The sequence below is a fragment of the Takifugu rubripes genome, chromosome 12, assembly GCF_901000725.2.
Source record: "Takifugu rubripes chromosome 12, fTakRub1.2, whole genome shotgun sequence".
Taxonomy (NCBI): domain Eukaryota; kingdom Metazoa; phylum Chordata; class Actinopteri; order Tetraodontiformes; family Tetraodontidae; genus Takifugu; species Takifugu rubripes.
The window spans coordinates 1753501-1769851 of record NC_042296.1 but is presented as its reverse complement, the minus strand read 5'-3'; the positions used below and the strand labels follow the sequence as shown (position 1 = coordinate 1769851).

General features: G+C 46.9%; 2 protein-coding genes across 5 annotated transcripts; both read left to right on the top strand.

The window, feature by feature from the left end:
- The first annotated feature begins 3271 nt into the window (after positions 1 to 3271).
- Positions 3272 to 9689, top strand: nobox (NOBOX oogenesis homeobox). 3 transcript variants are annotated; one of them, XM_011608900.2, is made up of 9 exons: positions 3272 to 3430; positions 4880 to 5559; positions 5736 to 5895; positions 5984 to 6090; positions 6188 to 6315; positions 6406 to 6542; positions 6643 to 6907; positions 7327 to 7649; positions 8275 to 9689. In XM_011608900.2, exons 1-9 carry the CDS (start codon positions 3385 to 3387, stop codon positions 8733 to 8735), a joined length of 2307 nt encoding a protein of 768 aa, XP_011607202.1. In that variant the 5' UTR covers positions 3272 to 3384; the 3' UTR covers positions 8736 to 9689. The 3 variants fall into 3 exon arrangements, with proteins under 3 accessions (XP_011607202.1, XP_011607201.1, XP_011607203.1); XM_011608899.2 differs by having other exon boundaries at positions 6176 to 6315; XM_011608901.2 differs by having other exon boundaries at positions 3272 to 3496; positions 6176 to 6315.
- A 578-nt stretch (positions 9690 to 10267) lies between these two features.
- matn1 (matrilin 1) lies at positions 10268 to 16264 on the top strand. Of its 2 annotated transcripts, XM_029845546.1 has the most exons (11): positions 10268 to 10286; positions 12626 to 12676; positions 13347 to 13525; positions 13600 to 13764; positions 13841 to 14063; positions 14788 to 14910; positions 14990 to 15162; positions 15238 to 15469; positions 15536 to 15688; positions 15774 to 15853; positions 15936 to 16264. In XM_029845546.1, the coding sequence occupies exons 2-11, from the start codon at positions 12649 to 12651 to the stop codon at positions 16224 to 16226; spliced, it is 1647 nt and encodes a 548-aa protein (XP_029701406.1). In that variant the 5' UTR covers positions 10268 to 10286; positions 12626 to 12648; the 3' UTR covers positions 16227 to 16264. The 2 variants fall into 2 exon arrangements, with proteins under 2 accessions (XP_029701406.1, XP_003968878.2); XM_003968829.3 differs by lacking the exon at positions 10268 to 10286 and having other exon boundaries at positions 12451 to 12676; positions 15774 to 15854; positions 15938 to 16124.
- Positions 16265 to 16351: the final 87 nt, after the last annotated feature.

Below are 16351 nucleotides of genomic sequence, written 5' to 3'. Positions count from 1 at the left end.
CCGACCCTCCTCAAAGCTGTACAAAGACTAGTTACGGATAGTCGTAATAACCAATAATATATCAATGTTTTTGGGTTGGATGGTGATAATAACAGTACCATGGTAATAATAATAATAGTAATAACACTTCTTGAACAGGATGGTGTGTATTTAGCGGTTTTGAAAAGTGTTTTATGTAAATATCAGCGTATTCTTTCTGGCGTCACTAATCATCTGCATGACCATGAATTTTTATTGCTCACCTACGTCATGACTTCAGACGAGCTGTGCTCCCATCACGCGCACGTTCCACGCCACACACACACACACTGCGACCATAGCGTCCTGCCCCCACCGCCACGCCTCTCATCACTGTGATGGTCATCAGGTCGTTCTATATGTCATTGGTTAGTTACGGCTCGGTTGCCGGCTGGTTTCCACTTTGCTCTGTTGACAGCACAACCGTGCATCTCATCATTACTTCATCCGATGTCTGCCCTTCGACCCTCCGAGCAGGCACGTTTTGGACGCCTTTCTTTTCACATCAACAACCCGGGGGTGGGGTGGGCTCAAAGAAGTGGGCGGGGCTTCGTTTAAACATTATGAATTCATCTTTTATTTCGCAGAAGCTCGTGAGAAAACTTTAACTCTGCGCCATGGGAGCCTAACTTGAGCCTGCCGACGAGCTCTCTTTTTGTGCGGTGGGTGGGATTGGGGGTGGGGGTGGGGGGCAAAGAGGTCAGATTTTGGTTTCGGAACAGGAATGTGAGGAGACGGAAGTGCTGTGCTTCTATCTAAGAGATTGTAACAATAACCACACCAGTGCGACTGGGCTAGTAGCTTCTGTAATACTCAGTACTGTAGAACAAAAAAATGCATGGGAGTCAAGAAATATACTAGTCTGGAAGTGTGTGTGAGCCGGACTGCGTGTGTGTGTGAGTGATATCGTATGGTTCAAACATAAGGGGGGTGAATCAAGCCGGAATGTACCGTGGCTGAGTGTGTGTTTACCTTCTCCAGCAGTTCTCACGCTCTTCCACAGACAGGTAACACACCTCCTCCACCCGTGTGTGTGTGTATGTCGCCTGGCCCCTCAGAATATGTTCGCATGCACGCCTCCTGTCTGTATGCGTGTGTGAGTGTATGTGTGTGTCTGAGAGCTTCACCTTGGTATTTCACAGCAGACTTGTGTACACTGACCAGCCTGTGTGTGTCTGTGTTTGGTCTGTCCACTGCTGGTCCCTCGCAGCAGCTTTCACACACACACACACACACACACACAGTCTTTTCACCCTCTGTCTGTCTGTCTGTCTGTCTGTCTGAGGGCAGTCAGACAGGCTGTGCACCACCTTCTCACAGGCAGGAATGATCTAAGCATGGTACTGTCTTTTCTACAGTGTCAGAAGTGTAAATGTGTTTGTACCCATTTAAGCCTGTGTAGCCAAATAAGTGTGTGTGTGAGTGTGAGTACATGCGTCTGTGCGTGTATAAGAGAGGTTAAATTTGTGTGTGCGTGTGTGTATGAGGCCCGATTGAGGCAATCTTCTACGTTTGCTGTTCCCATTCCTGTTTTTATACATTTGCATTTTTTAAGGCTGAGTTTCTGTCATTGGCTGAGTGTGTGCGGGGGGGCGGACCCCCTGCACCACTGCCCTGTCACTAATCTGCCACTCTGTTCAAAAAAATAAAAACCTGACTGGGTAAATGTCTTGGTTTGGCTGTTTTTCTTTGATCAGTGCTACTGTTCGTTTGAGCACATGCTGTTGTCTCATCGTCAACCTCAGCGACCGCTTAGCTTAGCATAGCTTAGCATAGTTTAGGACAATCACTGGGAACACGTTTACATGTTAATGAGCTAAGATGAAACTAACTCAAGTGTTTTATTTAGGAAAATATTACACTCAGAGTCCTTTTCAACCTCCATCCATTCATTCCAAACGCATATATTCCGTTTTCTTGCTAATAGCATCAGCACAGACCTTTCTAAAATCACATCTCAGGCATAACGTGACAACAAAGCACCTGGATGAATAACTCTTTAATAGAGCTGTGAAATGCACAGTCTGCTCAGCTGAACAGTTTAATAAACTAGTGATGCGTCTTTTCATATATTAAAATCGTTTGTGGTGTTAATTTAACAGCTGCTGTGTGTTCATTAATGCAGAGCCCAGACTGTTGTTCACAGCACCCCAAATATTCTGGACATTGTTGGCGGAAAGACAACAACTGTTGAATTATTTCAATTTGCTTCTTTTGTTTCTGTTTTCTTGTCCACTTATATAAAGACAGACTTTATAAACCAAGACAAAAACAGTCTTGCACCAGCAGACACCCTGGGCGTTAGTGACGTGTGTATGATAGCGTATATTTAAAAAAATCCTCAAGCGGACTTGAAATCTCGCCCTGGTGGTATCACACCCCAGCTTTAGCTTGGCCTTCATACCATTTCTGACCCAGTGACATTATGCTGAACCTTGCATGCTCAGCCTCTGTATATCTATAATCGCAGATCCTTTACAAACTATTTAAATCACACCCTCCAGGGAAAGAGCTAAGATTATTCTCAAGCTATCAAGTAGAAAATGCACTTTGTGATTAGATAAACTGTCCCCGAGGATATGTGAGCAGGGAGGGTGGGAAACTCTGTGAAATGGGATGTCAGCTTACATTCTTAGCATCAAAACAGACGAATTCAAGGTCACCTGACTTTGAGTTTGGAGAACACGTTGAGCTTGTCCACAGCTTTGAAGAGGAGAATGTTGCTACCTAAATTGGTGGGGTTGATATTCTATACGCGTACATGATCTATATGTGGTCAGTGATGCAAACCTTCCTCAGCTCAGTCTCAGCGGGCTGAGGTCTAACCAGTGCTCCCCCTGGTGTTTACCAGAGGAACAACAACCACAAAACAGCTAACGAGTGATAATCTGGATTAGTTTAATGAGCACAAAGATAGATGTTTGCTCTGTTTATGTATTTGTAGGATAACTTTTTTCACGTTCCTGGTTACACCACGCACTAGTTAGACCTCCATTTATACAAACAATATAGTGCCTGTTCCTATAGTTTACTGTCTGCCTGAGATAGAACTAGATATGACCAGACAGACATAAAAAAGAACATTATTATTCAACTAAATGGATGTATACACACAGCAATTATGAATTCGCTTACACACACACGCACAAACACATACGCACGCGCGCCCCCCGTATTGATCCACACCTGCTCTGGACGCTGATTGGCTGCACCCGTTTTACCTTCACGTGATATTTTCTCCCTCACCTAGAGGTTGAGTAATCAATCAATCAATCTACCTCATTAGGCCCCAAACAACGAGAGCAATTCTCCACGACCCTACGGCGACTTAATTGATTATTAGTGGAGGTTTATTGGCTTCGACTGATGAGAGTCGCCATGGATGAGTGTTGTGACTTAACCGAAGAGTTTGGTAAGGACGTTTAATTGTTTCATTGGCCCGCACCGGGAATATTCCAGCACGGGCGGCCTGAGTCAGGTGTGTGAACTCTGGGAGACTTTTTAAAAACTTTGGACGTATTTAAAGCTCATAATCCTGCGTCCCCGGGGTCACATTAAGATTTTAAAGTTGTTATTAACATCGACGACCCGTGTTTGTAGATGGCGACGGGTTAGCTAGTTTAGCTGCTGCTAGCCGGTGACAGTTAATTAATGGTCAGGTGAGGTGGCACGAGGAGCCACGCGGCTGGGATACTAATTAAGTCACTGCAGACAGAAGTCCTCGTGAGGATGACGTTAAACCCAGCCATGGGTCCACGCGACTGATTAAATTGGCCAGAAAATCTACATCTGCATAATATTTTATTGCTTTCAGGAGAGGTTTTAAACGCGAAATGATCCATATTCAGAAGTGAAATTCACTTAAAATGTCAAGAGGAGCCCGAATATTTTTTTTTAATTATTATTATTGTGGGTGTAAATTATGAATAATGAGTCAGTACCAATGAATTCGTTAACAGGAAATAAATGTGCAAAGAAGAGATGAAGTCAGTGTAAAATCGGAAATGTATTCCTCTGTAATGTAAAGGTAGTGACAGTGGTGTGACCTGAATGACAGATTGTATAAGCCTATATATTGTTTCATTTGGTTTAATGACGGTTGCTCTAATCGACTGCTTGCTTTCCTTCATCCTGCAGTTAGTCATCCTTTTAAAACTACGATTTGTGCATTGGGGAAAATCTTATTCACTATATTATTCAAATCTTATTCAATTCTTATTCATTTAGTAGCTTTGCATACTTACAACAAAGGTAGTAGAGTTGTTATTCTGGACTGTCACGTATGTAACATTCATGAGCTCATGTCATTCAAAACATATACAAGCAAAGTCAGCTGTGTAGGAGGTGAAATCTGCACACAAGAAAAAACCAAAATAAATTCTTAGCAGGCTTTTCACGCTGTGCACTCTCTATTTTCCATATTAATGCGTTTGCATTTAATGTTCTCCATGGGGGTTGAATGTTGCTTTCAGTAAAACTTACAGCAAGATTAAATTACCATTATTGGTGAATAATGCTTATGAGCACCTTTTTTAATGTATCCACCCCAAAAAGCTGATAAACTAGCTCTTGCAGTACCATTTCTCACCACAAGATGGTGCCAAACCTCACTTTTAGTATAGTTATCGCGCTAAGAATCTGAGAACATCAGGGACAGAAAACATGATTGTTCACTTTAATCCGTCCTAATATCAAAAACCTAAAAGTCTATTCTAGTCTCAGGAGTTCCACAAGATAATTTGAAGTAATTCTCAGAAGAAAATAAAAACAGGAATATTTTGGCAGGCTTGTTTTTGCAGAAGATGACTAGATGTCAGGTTACTGACCCTGGACAGAAAACTTTCACTCTATTCTGTTACAGATTGTCCAAGTCTTCTTTGTGAGGAGCTGGTGGCTGTGGAATCCAAGAATGACCAGAGTCAAAGAAATAGGAGGATGGAAGAAGAGGTGCAGGTATTACAACAGAGGGATGGTGAAGAGGCAGCGCACGAGGTGGTTCGAGAAGAGGAGCAGGAGGTGAAAGGAATGAAAGCTGAGTCAAACGTGCCGGCACCTGAGGCAGAAGAGACGGTGGTGAGGCAGGAAGTGGGGGAGGCGCAGGTAGACGAGGGGTTTGAAAACAACCAGGGAACAGAAACCCGTGAAGAAGAAAAGGACAGGAAGAGTTCGGATGAGAAAAAAAGGAGCAGAAAGAGGAAAGGACGGAAGCTGAGTGAACGAGGGAGAAACAGAAAATGTTTCAAAAGGGTTAGTGAGCAACAGGAGGAGAAAAACACCGTTCAAACACGGGAGATGTTGGCAGTGAGCTCCGAGGACAGCTCGGCTTTGTCAGAGCCTCCAGTTGGAGTGCTGAACAGCTGTGACCTTTCTGATCCTCTCGACATGGGCTCGGGGGTCACAGACCCTCCTGTTCCCACGTTGTACTCCTCACAACCGCCGGTCTCCATCCAGCCTGCGCTTCCTCAGCTCCATGGGACCAAAAGGCCTCTGAGCCCTCTGCTGCCCCACACCCTCCCACAGCCACGCCCTCAGCCTCTTGAGGTGGGAACAGTCTGTTTGCTCGCATTTAGAACCATAATTACATTAAACACAAGGACTGTTCGTCATCCTTAAGCACTCTTCTACAGTAAAATATACCGCAGTAGAAAAGCATCCAAACTCTGCTCCTGTGTCAAAGAAACACACTAAATATTTGACTCTTATTCATTTTTGTGCAGATGGAGATAACCCAGGTTTACTCCACTCGCCGCTCCATCCGCTACAGCACTCGGGGCCGGGGCCGGGCCCTCAACTTCTCTTTATTACCTGGATTGGATGTGATGGACTGCCTACAGCCTCTTGCACCAAAGAAGAAGTCGCGAACACTCTACAGCACCGGTAACAGGAACTGTCAGCCCCTTCACATTGTTCTCAGGGTTATTCTGGAATAATCTGGATGTCTGTGTCCGTGTGTTCGTTCCTGCAGATCAGCTGGAACACTTAGAGGGCCTGTTCCAGGAGGATCATTATCCCGATGCAGAGAAGAGGAAAGCAATCGCTACTTCAGTCGGTGTCACGCCTCAAAGAATCATGGTTAGACCACCATCATCAGAGAGAGAGAGAGGGACATTTCCTCCTGTGACTATTCCAATTTACTTTATGGGGCTCCGTGTCCCAGGTCTGGTTCCAGAATCGTAGGGCCAAGTGGAGGAAAGCGGAGCGCTCCCAAACAGCGAAGGCTGACGTCAAACAGACCCAAGTTGGCTGCAGCAGCGGCTCCCCGTACCAACAGCGCGGTAAATCGCTGCCCAAAGTGAGGTACCCCAGCAGTGTCGTCCCAGATTATCCAGCCACATCTGTATCTTAGTGTAATTTGAGGTGTTGCCTAACGATCCTTTTGGTTTTCAGTAAGGCAGTGCCCTCATTTTCTGGGCATTATGGCAACAAGCCGCCTCAGCTGTCCTCCGCAGTGCCTTCATTCCCGACTCTGTCCAGCCAGACTTTTCCTTCATATAGTAATTTGCTGCCAACCGTCACCAGTCCAGGTGTCCACATTCACACACAGCTCTTTTTTAAGACAGACCTTCAGTCTGCACACCAGCAAGGGCAGGTTTCAGTGCTTAACCTCTATTTGTCATCCCTCAGCCCAATCCCAAGTGCGAGATGGGGGCCAGAACCAGATTTCCTCTCAGGGGGTGTTAGCAGAATACCAGCCGCGCCCCATGCACAGCCCCCCACCCCTTCGCCGAGCCAGTCTCCCACTTTTCCAGACGAATTACAATCCCGCTAACCCCGCGCCGCCTCTCCACAACGCCCTGGCTCACACCCCACCTTTGTTTCTGGACGCTTCGGAGGGCGGTTCGTCGCTGCACCACCGCGACAGCCTGCTGTCTCTGCAGACAGACACCAGGTCAGAGCCGCTCCCAGCCAGCAGTGACACAAATACCGGTACTAGACGATGATTTGAACAGAGACAACGAGTACAAGCGCTGACAGGAGGACAGGGGGCTGGCAGGACGGAGACACGAGCACGACATCCTGTGAAATACTGATATAATGATGCCTCAGATGGCGCCTGTAATGGCGGGGAGTCGGCTTCTGCCGGCACTCGGGGATATTTCTGAAAACATGGCTGGAGATGACTCACACGCTGTACTAAACTCCATCTGCCTGTTGGGCAGTCGCTACGATCCACATGACTAAAGTTCCATTAGTTTGTCTTTGGATGGGGACCATTTTAATTGTTGAGCAAATGTTAAGAGTTGACAAAATAACCGCCTGCTTCATGTGTCCAGAACCTGCCTGAGTGTCTTTATGTTCTGTCCTCAGTTCACTATTTGATTTTGGGGAGAAGTTCGACTATCTGACCTCCAGCCAGCAGAACAACAGCCTCCAGTACCAGTTCCAGTCTGCTTACCCCACCAGCCAGCCCCAGCCCCAGCACCAACCTCAGCCGTCCATCTCCCGAATGACTTACCTCACCCCGTCTCCATATCTCACCCCCAACGCTCCAGAATCCAACCCGACATCTTATCTGACCTTTGGACCCGGCGGGAACTCAGCCAGCCTGATGACCTACTCCACCGGAGGCCACGCCTACTTCCAGTCCCAGAACACGGGACAAATCCTGCTGCAGTCAGCTGGTCATCACGGTGAGTCTCTGAAATCAGAATGATGATGAGGAGGGGGGAGGTTGAGGAGGAGGTGGTGGTCTGAAACTGATTTTATAAGTTAGAATCAGTTCCAGCTGAAGACAGAGGAACATTTTTTTAAAGATATGGTGCCAGCGGAATGTCCTGTGAGCCGGCGTTGTGTTCACATCAAGGTTTGTCTAAAAATCACAAAATAAATGTTAAAATTCCTTCCATAAATCTTCATAAACCGGGGCCCCTCTGGGGCTTTTCAGGACGAAAATAAAGAACACCTGGCTGCGTTATTTATTGAGGCAGCATGAATGACCATGGACTGGCCTCGCCTCGTGGGGGGCACGATGGAGCAAGATTAATGATTTAGCAAGCTATGTCTGACTGGGTCACCATGGTAACATGTTGGACACAGTGCAGTTGCAGTTGATGCTCGTTTCTAAAGTAACTTTATGATCCCCATGTTGATGCTCACGCTAGGTTGTGAACAGCTAATGCAGCTTACGAGGTTTAAATAAAACAGTATTTAAATATTTATATATAACAGCCATGCATTTAATTATTGGTGAAGGGGATAAAAATGTACGTTGATTCACTCACTGATGTGACAGATGTATTCAAATGTGTGTTTAAGGTGGAATGGCAGCGTACCAGTCATATCCCTGGGGCAACATGTACAGTCAGACAGCCATCCAGCAGCATGCTCCGTGCCCCCCCGCTTTCACGGCCAATTTAGGAGGTGCTCGAGAACACCAGCCACCTGCCTCCACCACCCTGCCTCCCCTTTCATTCTTCCCGCTGGGCGACCCCGTGCCGTCACTCGCCAACCCTCAGGGTCCATCACACGCTCAGACTCACACCAGTAGTTGCACCACCACCACTTCTAGTGCCGCCCTCCCTCCTGTGTCAACGCTGCGGCCCCCTCGCCTCCGTGCGGAGATCACCCCCACCACAGCTGCTTCTCTGCTGCCTTCCCAGACCAGCCCCGCTTCTCCAGAAAGCCCTCCAGTTCCCCCTTGTGTCAAGATCGAGTATGACAGCCCTCAAGAGATTCATAGCCACTTCCACTGCGATTTCTCCTCTATTCATTTTTGACTGCACATGTGTCTACGTGACCGTGTCTTTAATATGGCTGTAAATATGTCTGCTGTAAATACAAGGATATTTCCCATTTATGTCAGTGAAGATGTTCTCAGTCAGCAGGTGTGGCAGGATGCCGGTCGCTTGGCAGCAGTAAATACTGCCGTTAATCCATTATTTAAGTTGATTTGCACCACTTGAAATCAGCAGTTGAACATATTGTTGCTTCAGGGACTGTTTTTATTGAAGCAGCTTGACTTTGGAGCATCTAATTGCTGTGTAATTCTCCATCTACCTTTGAGTGAAAAATTAGAAAATAACACGGAGGAAAAGGAATTGGGGAAATGTATAATTTTCCCACGGCCATTAAGAATTTTGTTTATGAACATTTAATAAATGGCGTGTAATACACTAGTATAAATGTAAGCCGATGCGAGTGTTAATTTATTTGTAAATATCTGTAACTATTCCATAAGTGAAAATTGTGATGATTCTGCCTGGTTTGACGTTTATAGGCCCAAAATTAGAAATGCATAAACACACAAGCACCTCACACAGAGCTCCATGTGTTGTTTGAAAGCGTCGTGTTACAAATAAAAGACTCATAGACTCTGTGTGTTTAGGCCACAGGGGGGGCGCTGTTTCGTCGTTCCTGAAGCCCTTTCATGCCGGGATTTTATTTTTTAGCCGGATTTTCAGACAAAAGTACGATGTCTAAACAGTCAGTGCATAAAAAGTTGTAGTTGTGAAGTGGAAGAATCTGATATAATCACTGAAACATCAGAAATCCTTAATCTGCATTGCCATCTGTTGTGTTCACACACTGCACTTTCTGCACTGTTTGGTCTTTGGAAGTCTGTTTGAACCTAAATCCCACCTCTGAAACAGCTCCAGGCATTTCCTAAGACTCTGGGACTAGCATGATAATTTTTGTTGCCCCCTCACTAAAATAAATGCAAAAGTTTTCTGGCTCTGACTCTAGTTGGTATTCCGGGATCGCACTCCTGCCGTACGAGAAGTCTGAGGCGAAGCTCGGCTGATGACGTGGGAGTTTTGATGAGAGCGGAGAGGAGGCGGCGGGGACCAGGGGAGCACATAAAGAAGTGTGTGTGTGTGGGGGGGGGGGTGGTGGAGATATGAAGCAGAATGTTGGCCTGGGAACAAGGGAGGAGAGCTGAGATGAGCTGTTGCTATGGGAGGAGAAGAGGATGATGGGTGGGCTCTGCCAGCAGGCGTGGGAGGGGGAAGAAGATGGGGATGAGGGTTCTGGGACGAACAGAACTGTTGGTTATGTAACGACTATGTTTGGGTTTTTTAATGAACCTCTTTCTGCCTGCTCACTGGCTACTGAGCTGTTACTGTTGGCAAGAGAAGTGCAGCATAAACACATACAAATGACTCTCCCGCTGCAGAATATCTCCCCTATTCACGGACAGAGGCATGAGATCTACAGCCTCTTTTTCTGAGTTGCGTTAATTTTTCCTGGACATTGCTGCAGTGAACAGAGGGCGTCTCAGAACACAGCTGCAGGACGCTCTGCGTGTGCGTCCGTGTGTGTGTGTTTCTGTGAGTATATCTCTATGTGTGAGCACAAGGATGGGATGTTTCGGTTCAGTCCGATTCCACCGTGTCAATATTTGCACAGTATTCCAAGACTTAAAGAAAGAGAACTTGTTTGAATATTTATGGATGTGGTCAAACACAAATTTTCAGTCTTTCTAAAACATGTGACTGCTCTCTCTCTCTCTCTCTCTCTCCTCTCCTCTCCTCTCCTCTCCTCTCCTCTCCTCTCCTCTCTCTCTCTCACACACACACACGCACATGCACGCACGCACATGCACACAGACTGGACTGCTGAGACCCTCCATTGATATCAGTTGATAAAGTTTATTGATATAGCCAAAGGGATCCAAGCAGAAACATGGTTTGGACATCCTCCAGTCTTTCGGGTTTTCTGGTTCTGGACTCTTTCGGTTGTTGGTTTTTGGTTTGATACAACAAATAGATCAGCGGGCTCAGGGGAGCTAGGGTGAATGTCGGTGGAAACCAAATGATTTGATAAAAATTAATAGGTGGTTAACCTTCAAAATGTGAAAATAAAAACAGAGCCGATCTGAGCAAATATATCTGGCCTAGGCATGTTGATAGTAAATACACTTTTCCATAAGTAGCATCACCGAATATGGAACACTACCACAGATCCAGGACTTGGTTTCCATTTCTATCTTGGTTCTGGGAATATCGTTGCCAAGGCGATGTGCAAGCGGTGAAACAGTATTTACGGGAAGATTTCCTTTTTCTGGTAAAAACAAACATTCTGCGTTGTTTTCTTCTGTCTCTTTTTCTGCTGAATGAGAAAACAGACTAAGAAGGAAATAAATACTGTTCATAAACAAACCTATTGTTTCACAACTTTACCTGCACGTTTAGTTACAGTAACAGGAATTAGGAAAAAACTAGGATTTAAATTGATCATTTAAAAGATAAATGTGAAATAAATGCGATGAGATCGATGATGAATGACAGATGGCAATGCCTTCATGTTGTGGAGTTACGAAAAACAGGTAAGTTTCAAACTGCTCATGTTTGTTCATCCTGCCTGCCAAAATGTTACATAACTTGTTTGTTTGTGAAGAATCTTTGTGTATGCCTGTTGACACTAGTGTGTGTGTGTGTGTGTCTGTGTGTGTGTGTGTGTGACATACATACACACACACAGAGTCATCAGTAGGAAATATGTCCAGCTAGTTACCGTACAGCCTTCGTGCAGCTCCTCTTTCATTCTTGACAACCTCCTCAATTGCGGCTTGTTCGGATCGTAAGTGTGTGTGGATGTGGAAGAGGAGGAAGGGGGTGTTTGCAGGAATGTGGGGTTGGGTTGGGCGGAACAGGCCGCCAGAGGATAAAGACGGCCCTCTATGCTGGTCTCTGGAGAGATTAAAGCTGTATATGAGCGCATTGATGAAAGTGTGTTTTCCTACTGTGTTTACTCCTCTGGGGCCCTCTGCCTACCAGACGCTGAAGACGAGAGTGATGGAAACGAGACGCAAGCGTCCGCAATGAATTTTTGCCTGTTTGTGCCGCTGCATTCAGAATCTCTGTTGAAATTTATGCGTCAAATCAAGCTTGCAGCTTTAGAATTGTACATTGACTCAACGTGTGCTGACAGAGGCAGACGGATCGATCTGGAATATTCAGATGGAAAAAACAAACCTTGGAATATGCTCACATTATCAAGTTGTACAAAAACACACACACACACACACACACACACGTACATCCCAGAATGCATTGCAGGAACAGTGCTGGCTGTGTGTGACGGCTCCTTCACTTCCGCACCGTAAATGTGTGTTTGCTATACGATGGAACACGCAGAGAAAAGAGGAATTCATGTCGGTGTTTATTTGAGCTTTGGCCAAATCCGACCTCAAGTGGTCATGTTGGCGCACCCTCTGCACCAAACCCCAGCAGCTCCTGTACCCCCAGCCAGACACACACACGCACACACGTACTGTACACCCTCACATATTTGAGCACCACTCTCCCTCACACACACAACTACCTGTCCATCTCAGCCATATCAAGGTGTGTTTGTGTTTCCACCATTTTAGGTCCTCCCAGGGCAGGTATTTCCCTCTCTTTCCCACACACACACACCTTCGGGAGGGGCGGGGGGGGCGTCTGTGAGACTGCGTGAACCACTTGCATTGATAACCTGCAGCTCAGAGTCCCTCAGTCTCACTTTGTGACTGTCCCCCTCGCCTGGCGCTCCCTTCGCCCTGCTCCGTCTGCTTTCTGCCCTCCTGCGCTCCGGGCTGAGACCGCCGCCACCGCCTGTATCCCTCGCTCCTCTGTCACCATGACGCTTAACACACCGTTGTTTCTTCTGCTGCTCGGCCTTTTAGGGGCTCAAGCCGCCACCACTGCCATGGACCTCCGCACTGCTGCAGCCATGGGTGAGTGATGACCTTTAACCCTTAAACATTCCCAATTACATTTTTTTTTTATTCATGTAAACTTTTGTTGTAAACACACAACAAAATAGAATTTACACATGAACAAATCCTCTAAATGAGCATTATTATTATTTTAATGATAATCTGAGGTCACATGAGTAAAGTTTCAGCAGCAAATTGTTTTAATACTGTGGTTTATGCAGAGAGGGAAAATATTCTTACACATATTTTTAAATTTTATTATCTCATAAACACACATTTGTATTTTGGGGGATTCATTCATGCAGTTACAAATGACAGAAGGGATAGAGAGAGAGGTGAAGGGTCAGAAGGGAGAAACTGGACATCAACTAAACAAGGACACTAATTATGGCCCCCAAAACTTCAACCCTTTTTTAAAACAAACCTTGAACACACACAGTTATGGAGCTAAAAAGCAGCTTGTATATTCAAAATAACCATCCAACTTTTCACCTCACGTACCCTCCACGATCTCCACCCTGTCACCTCGCTGCGTCCTGTTTTTCCTCCATCCCCTCCACCCTCTGCTCCTCTCTCAATACCCCCTTTCTCCTCCTGCTCCTCCCAAACACATATTCACATTAATACATTTTTAAATAATATTCTACTCAGGCTGTGGCTCTATAAAGTCCCTTCTGTGTGGCTCCAGGATTGTGTAAAACCCGTCCCACGGACATCGTCTTCATCATTGACAGCAGTCGGAGTGTCCGTCCTTCAGAGTTTGAGCAGGTCAAAGTCTTCCTGGCAAAGGTCATCGAGGGGCTGGATGTTGGACCCAATGCCACTCGCGTCGGTGTCGTCAATTACGCCAGTCGTGTCAAAAACGAGGTATGGTTGAGATCTTTTTGCATCTTTTCACTCATACATTCTCAGTTCTCTAATTTGCCATCATACGACTTTAGGTGTCGCTCAAGACGCACCGCACTAAGACCGGATTGATCAAGGCTGTGACCAAAATTGAGCCACTGTCCACTGGGACAATGACCGGGCTCGCCATACAGTTCGCCCTGAACGTGGCCTTCAGTGAGGCGGAGGGCGCCCGCGTCAGATCTCCTGATATCAGCAAGGTCAGCTGGATTTTCCCTGCATTCACGCATTCACGTTTTTTGCATCTGACTGCTCCCTTTTTTTTGGTCTTCACAGGTTGCCATCATTGTCACAGACGGGCGTCCTCAGGACAACGTTAAGGACGTGGCCCAGCGAGCGCGGGATGCCGGCATCGAGATTTTCGCCATCGGTGTGGGACGCGTGGACATGAGCACCCTGAAGCAGATGGCCAGCGATCCCCTGGATGACCACGTGGACTACGTGGAGAGCTACAGCGTGATTGAGAAGCTCACCAAGAAGTTCCAGGAGGCCTTCTGCGGTAAGCAGGGGAGGGGGGACATGGTGTGTGAGAGAGCAAAGATGCAGGATTATGATATAGAAGAAAGAAAATTACTGTCAGGGCGAGATAACAGGCAACTACCCCCCAATCCTCATGAGGCTGGTAGCCCATCCCCATGTTGAGGGTAAGATGTCAGAAGGCATCGTCATCTTCTTGTTCCACCTTGTTGCTCCGTCCGTTTTGCCCTCTCCTTCCCCTCAATAACCCTACACCGCATTTAGCCAAAGAAGAGGGCATTAGGAGCGGAACAACAGCTGCTAAATTCACCTGTTCTTCACTCATGCCTCGCACCCCTGAGAGGCAGGACTGATCTCTGTTGCCAATCGTTGCACTTCTAATCAGAAGCGACCTTTGGCCCCTCCGCTCTGCAGCGGTTTTCGGCCCCTCGGTCTGATCTTGCTGCAGAGGCAGAGCCGCATGGTAGCGGTGTTGGATTGTTTCTGGACGAGCCTCACGCGTCAAAACAGACTTGATTTTGAGGCTTCTGCAATCTTTCCCACCCGCGCGTTTTAAGGATCCACTGGATTTATGCCCCATCCACACCGTTCAGATCAGCTGCAGGTCACAGTGGATCATTTAAAACAGCGGTGGGGGCTAGATTTTTTTTTTTTTTTAAACTGACATAGTTTTGTTCTCTCCTCCTAACCCCAACCACACACCCCTCCCTCTACTGTGTGCGTGCGTGTGTTCCGCACGCACACAGTGTCGGACCTGTGTGCTACCGGGGATCACGACTGCGAACAGGTATGCGTCAGCAGTCCTGGATCATACAAGTGTGCCTGCAAAGCGGGTTTTACCCTCATGGACGATGGTCGCAGCTGCAGCGGTGAGTGTGCGCGTGTGTGAATACGTCCAGGTCTCACTCTGTTCCCACAGTAACAAACGGGTGTCTCTGACATCACCAGCTTGCAGCAACGCGGCGACCGATGTGGTGTTTTTGATTGATGGCTCTAAAAGCGTCCGTCCTGAGAACTTTGAGCTGGTCAAGAAGTGGATCAACCAGATCATTGATAAATTGGATGTCTCTGACAGCAAGGCTCATGTCGGACTGGTCCAGTACTCCAGCTCGGTCAAACAGGTGTGGCTCCGCAGGTGACATCTTAAACTTCGGCTCTGTTCCATGTATCACAGAGTTGGTTCTCTTTTGCCGTAGGAGTTCCCTCTGGGTCGTTACAACAACAAAAAAGATCTGAAGGACGCAGTAAAGAAGATGGCCTACATGGAGAGGGGGACCATGACAGGTCATGCTCTCCGCTATCTCACAGACAACAGCTTCGGCCCTGGCCAGGGTGCCCGGCCTGGGGTCACCAAGGTGGGCATCGTGTTCACCGATGGACGCAGTCAAGACTACATCGGAGACGCTGCCAAAAAGGCCAAGGATCAAGGTAGGAAGGGGAGATAACATCAGAACCAGGTTCTACGAAATCATTCATTGCGTTCTTCTGCCGCAGGCTTTAAGATGTACGCTGTGGGAGTGGGCAACGCCGTGGAGGATGAGCTGAAAGAGATCGCATCCGAGCCGACGGCGGAGCATTACTTCTACACCGCTGACTTCAAGACTATGACCCAGATCGCCAAGAAGCTGCAAATTAACATTTGCAAAGGTCAACCAGTGTTACTGGCACTGCACACCAGAAATCATTCCTGTGATTATTCTTTTTCATGAACTCATTTGTTCTGTTCCCACAGACGAGGACCCTTGTGAATGCGACACCCTTGTAAAGTTCCAAAAGAAAGTAGAAGATGCCATCCAGGCACTGACCAAAAAACATATCCTTTACAATGTTGTTGATCATATGTGCTGTCCCAGTGCTCTCCCATTTGTAGTTATGCCGTCCTTAACTCGGTTTTACTAGAGAGCATGTCAAAGAGGATCGCCTTGCTGGAGAACAAAATCGTCTGAGGAAGCAGCCCCACGATCCACCCCCTCCCCATCCACACACAGTTTTTGCTCCCTGGAAAGTACTGAAGTGGAACATGTGTGTGATCTCCCACCTCTGTGGTCCCGACCTCTCTCCCAACCATCTCTGCACCCTCCACTCTCTTCCACCTTTGCGCTGGTTGCCACGGGGACCGGACCTTCGTGTCTGCGGGCGTGCGCTCCGAAGGTCGTCCTCTGCAGGCACCCTGTGTGTTTGTTAATAAAAGTCTTCCCTCATAGGGAAACGCTTGACTGAAAACGTTTTCTTTGTCATTTCAACAGTGTTGAACTTCCTTATGTTTAGATGCTTGATTTTTCTCTTCTTTGCACCAAACAAAGGTGACTA

Coding starts and splice junctions, on each gene's coding strand:
- nobox (XM_011608899.2), top strand. CDS start 3,385: ATGAGAGTCGCCATGGATGAGTGTTGTGACTTAACCGAAGAGTTTG. Junction 3,431..4,879: donor TGACTTAACCGAAGAGTTTG/GTAAGGACGTTT, acceptor ATTCTGTTACAG/ATTGTCCAAGTCTTCTTTGT. Junction 6,091..6,175: donor TCACGCCTCAAAGAATCATG/GTTAGACCACCA, acceptor TCCGTGTCCCAG/GTCTGGTTCCAGAATCGTAG.
- matn1 (XM_029845546.1), top strand. CDS start 12,649: ATGGACCTCCGCACTGCTGCAGCCATGG. Junction 12,677..13,346: donor CCGCACTGCTGCAGCCATGG/GTGAGTGATGAC, acceptor GTGTGGCTCCAG/GATTGTGTAAAACCCGTCCC. Junction 14,064..14,787: donor GTTCCAGGAGGCCTTCTGCG/GTAAGCAGGGGA, acceptor GCACGCACACAG/TGTCGGACCTGTGTGCTACC.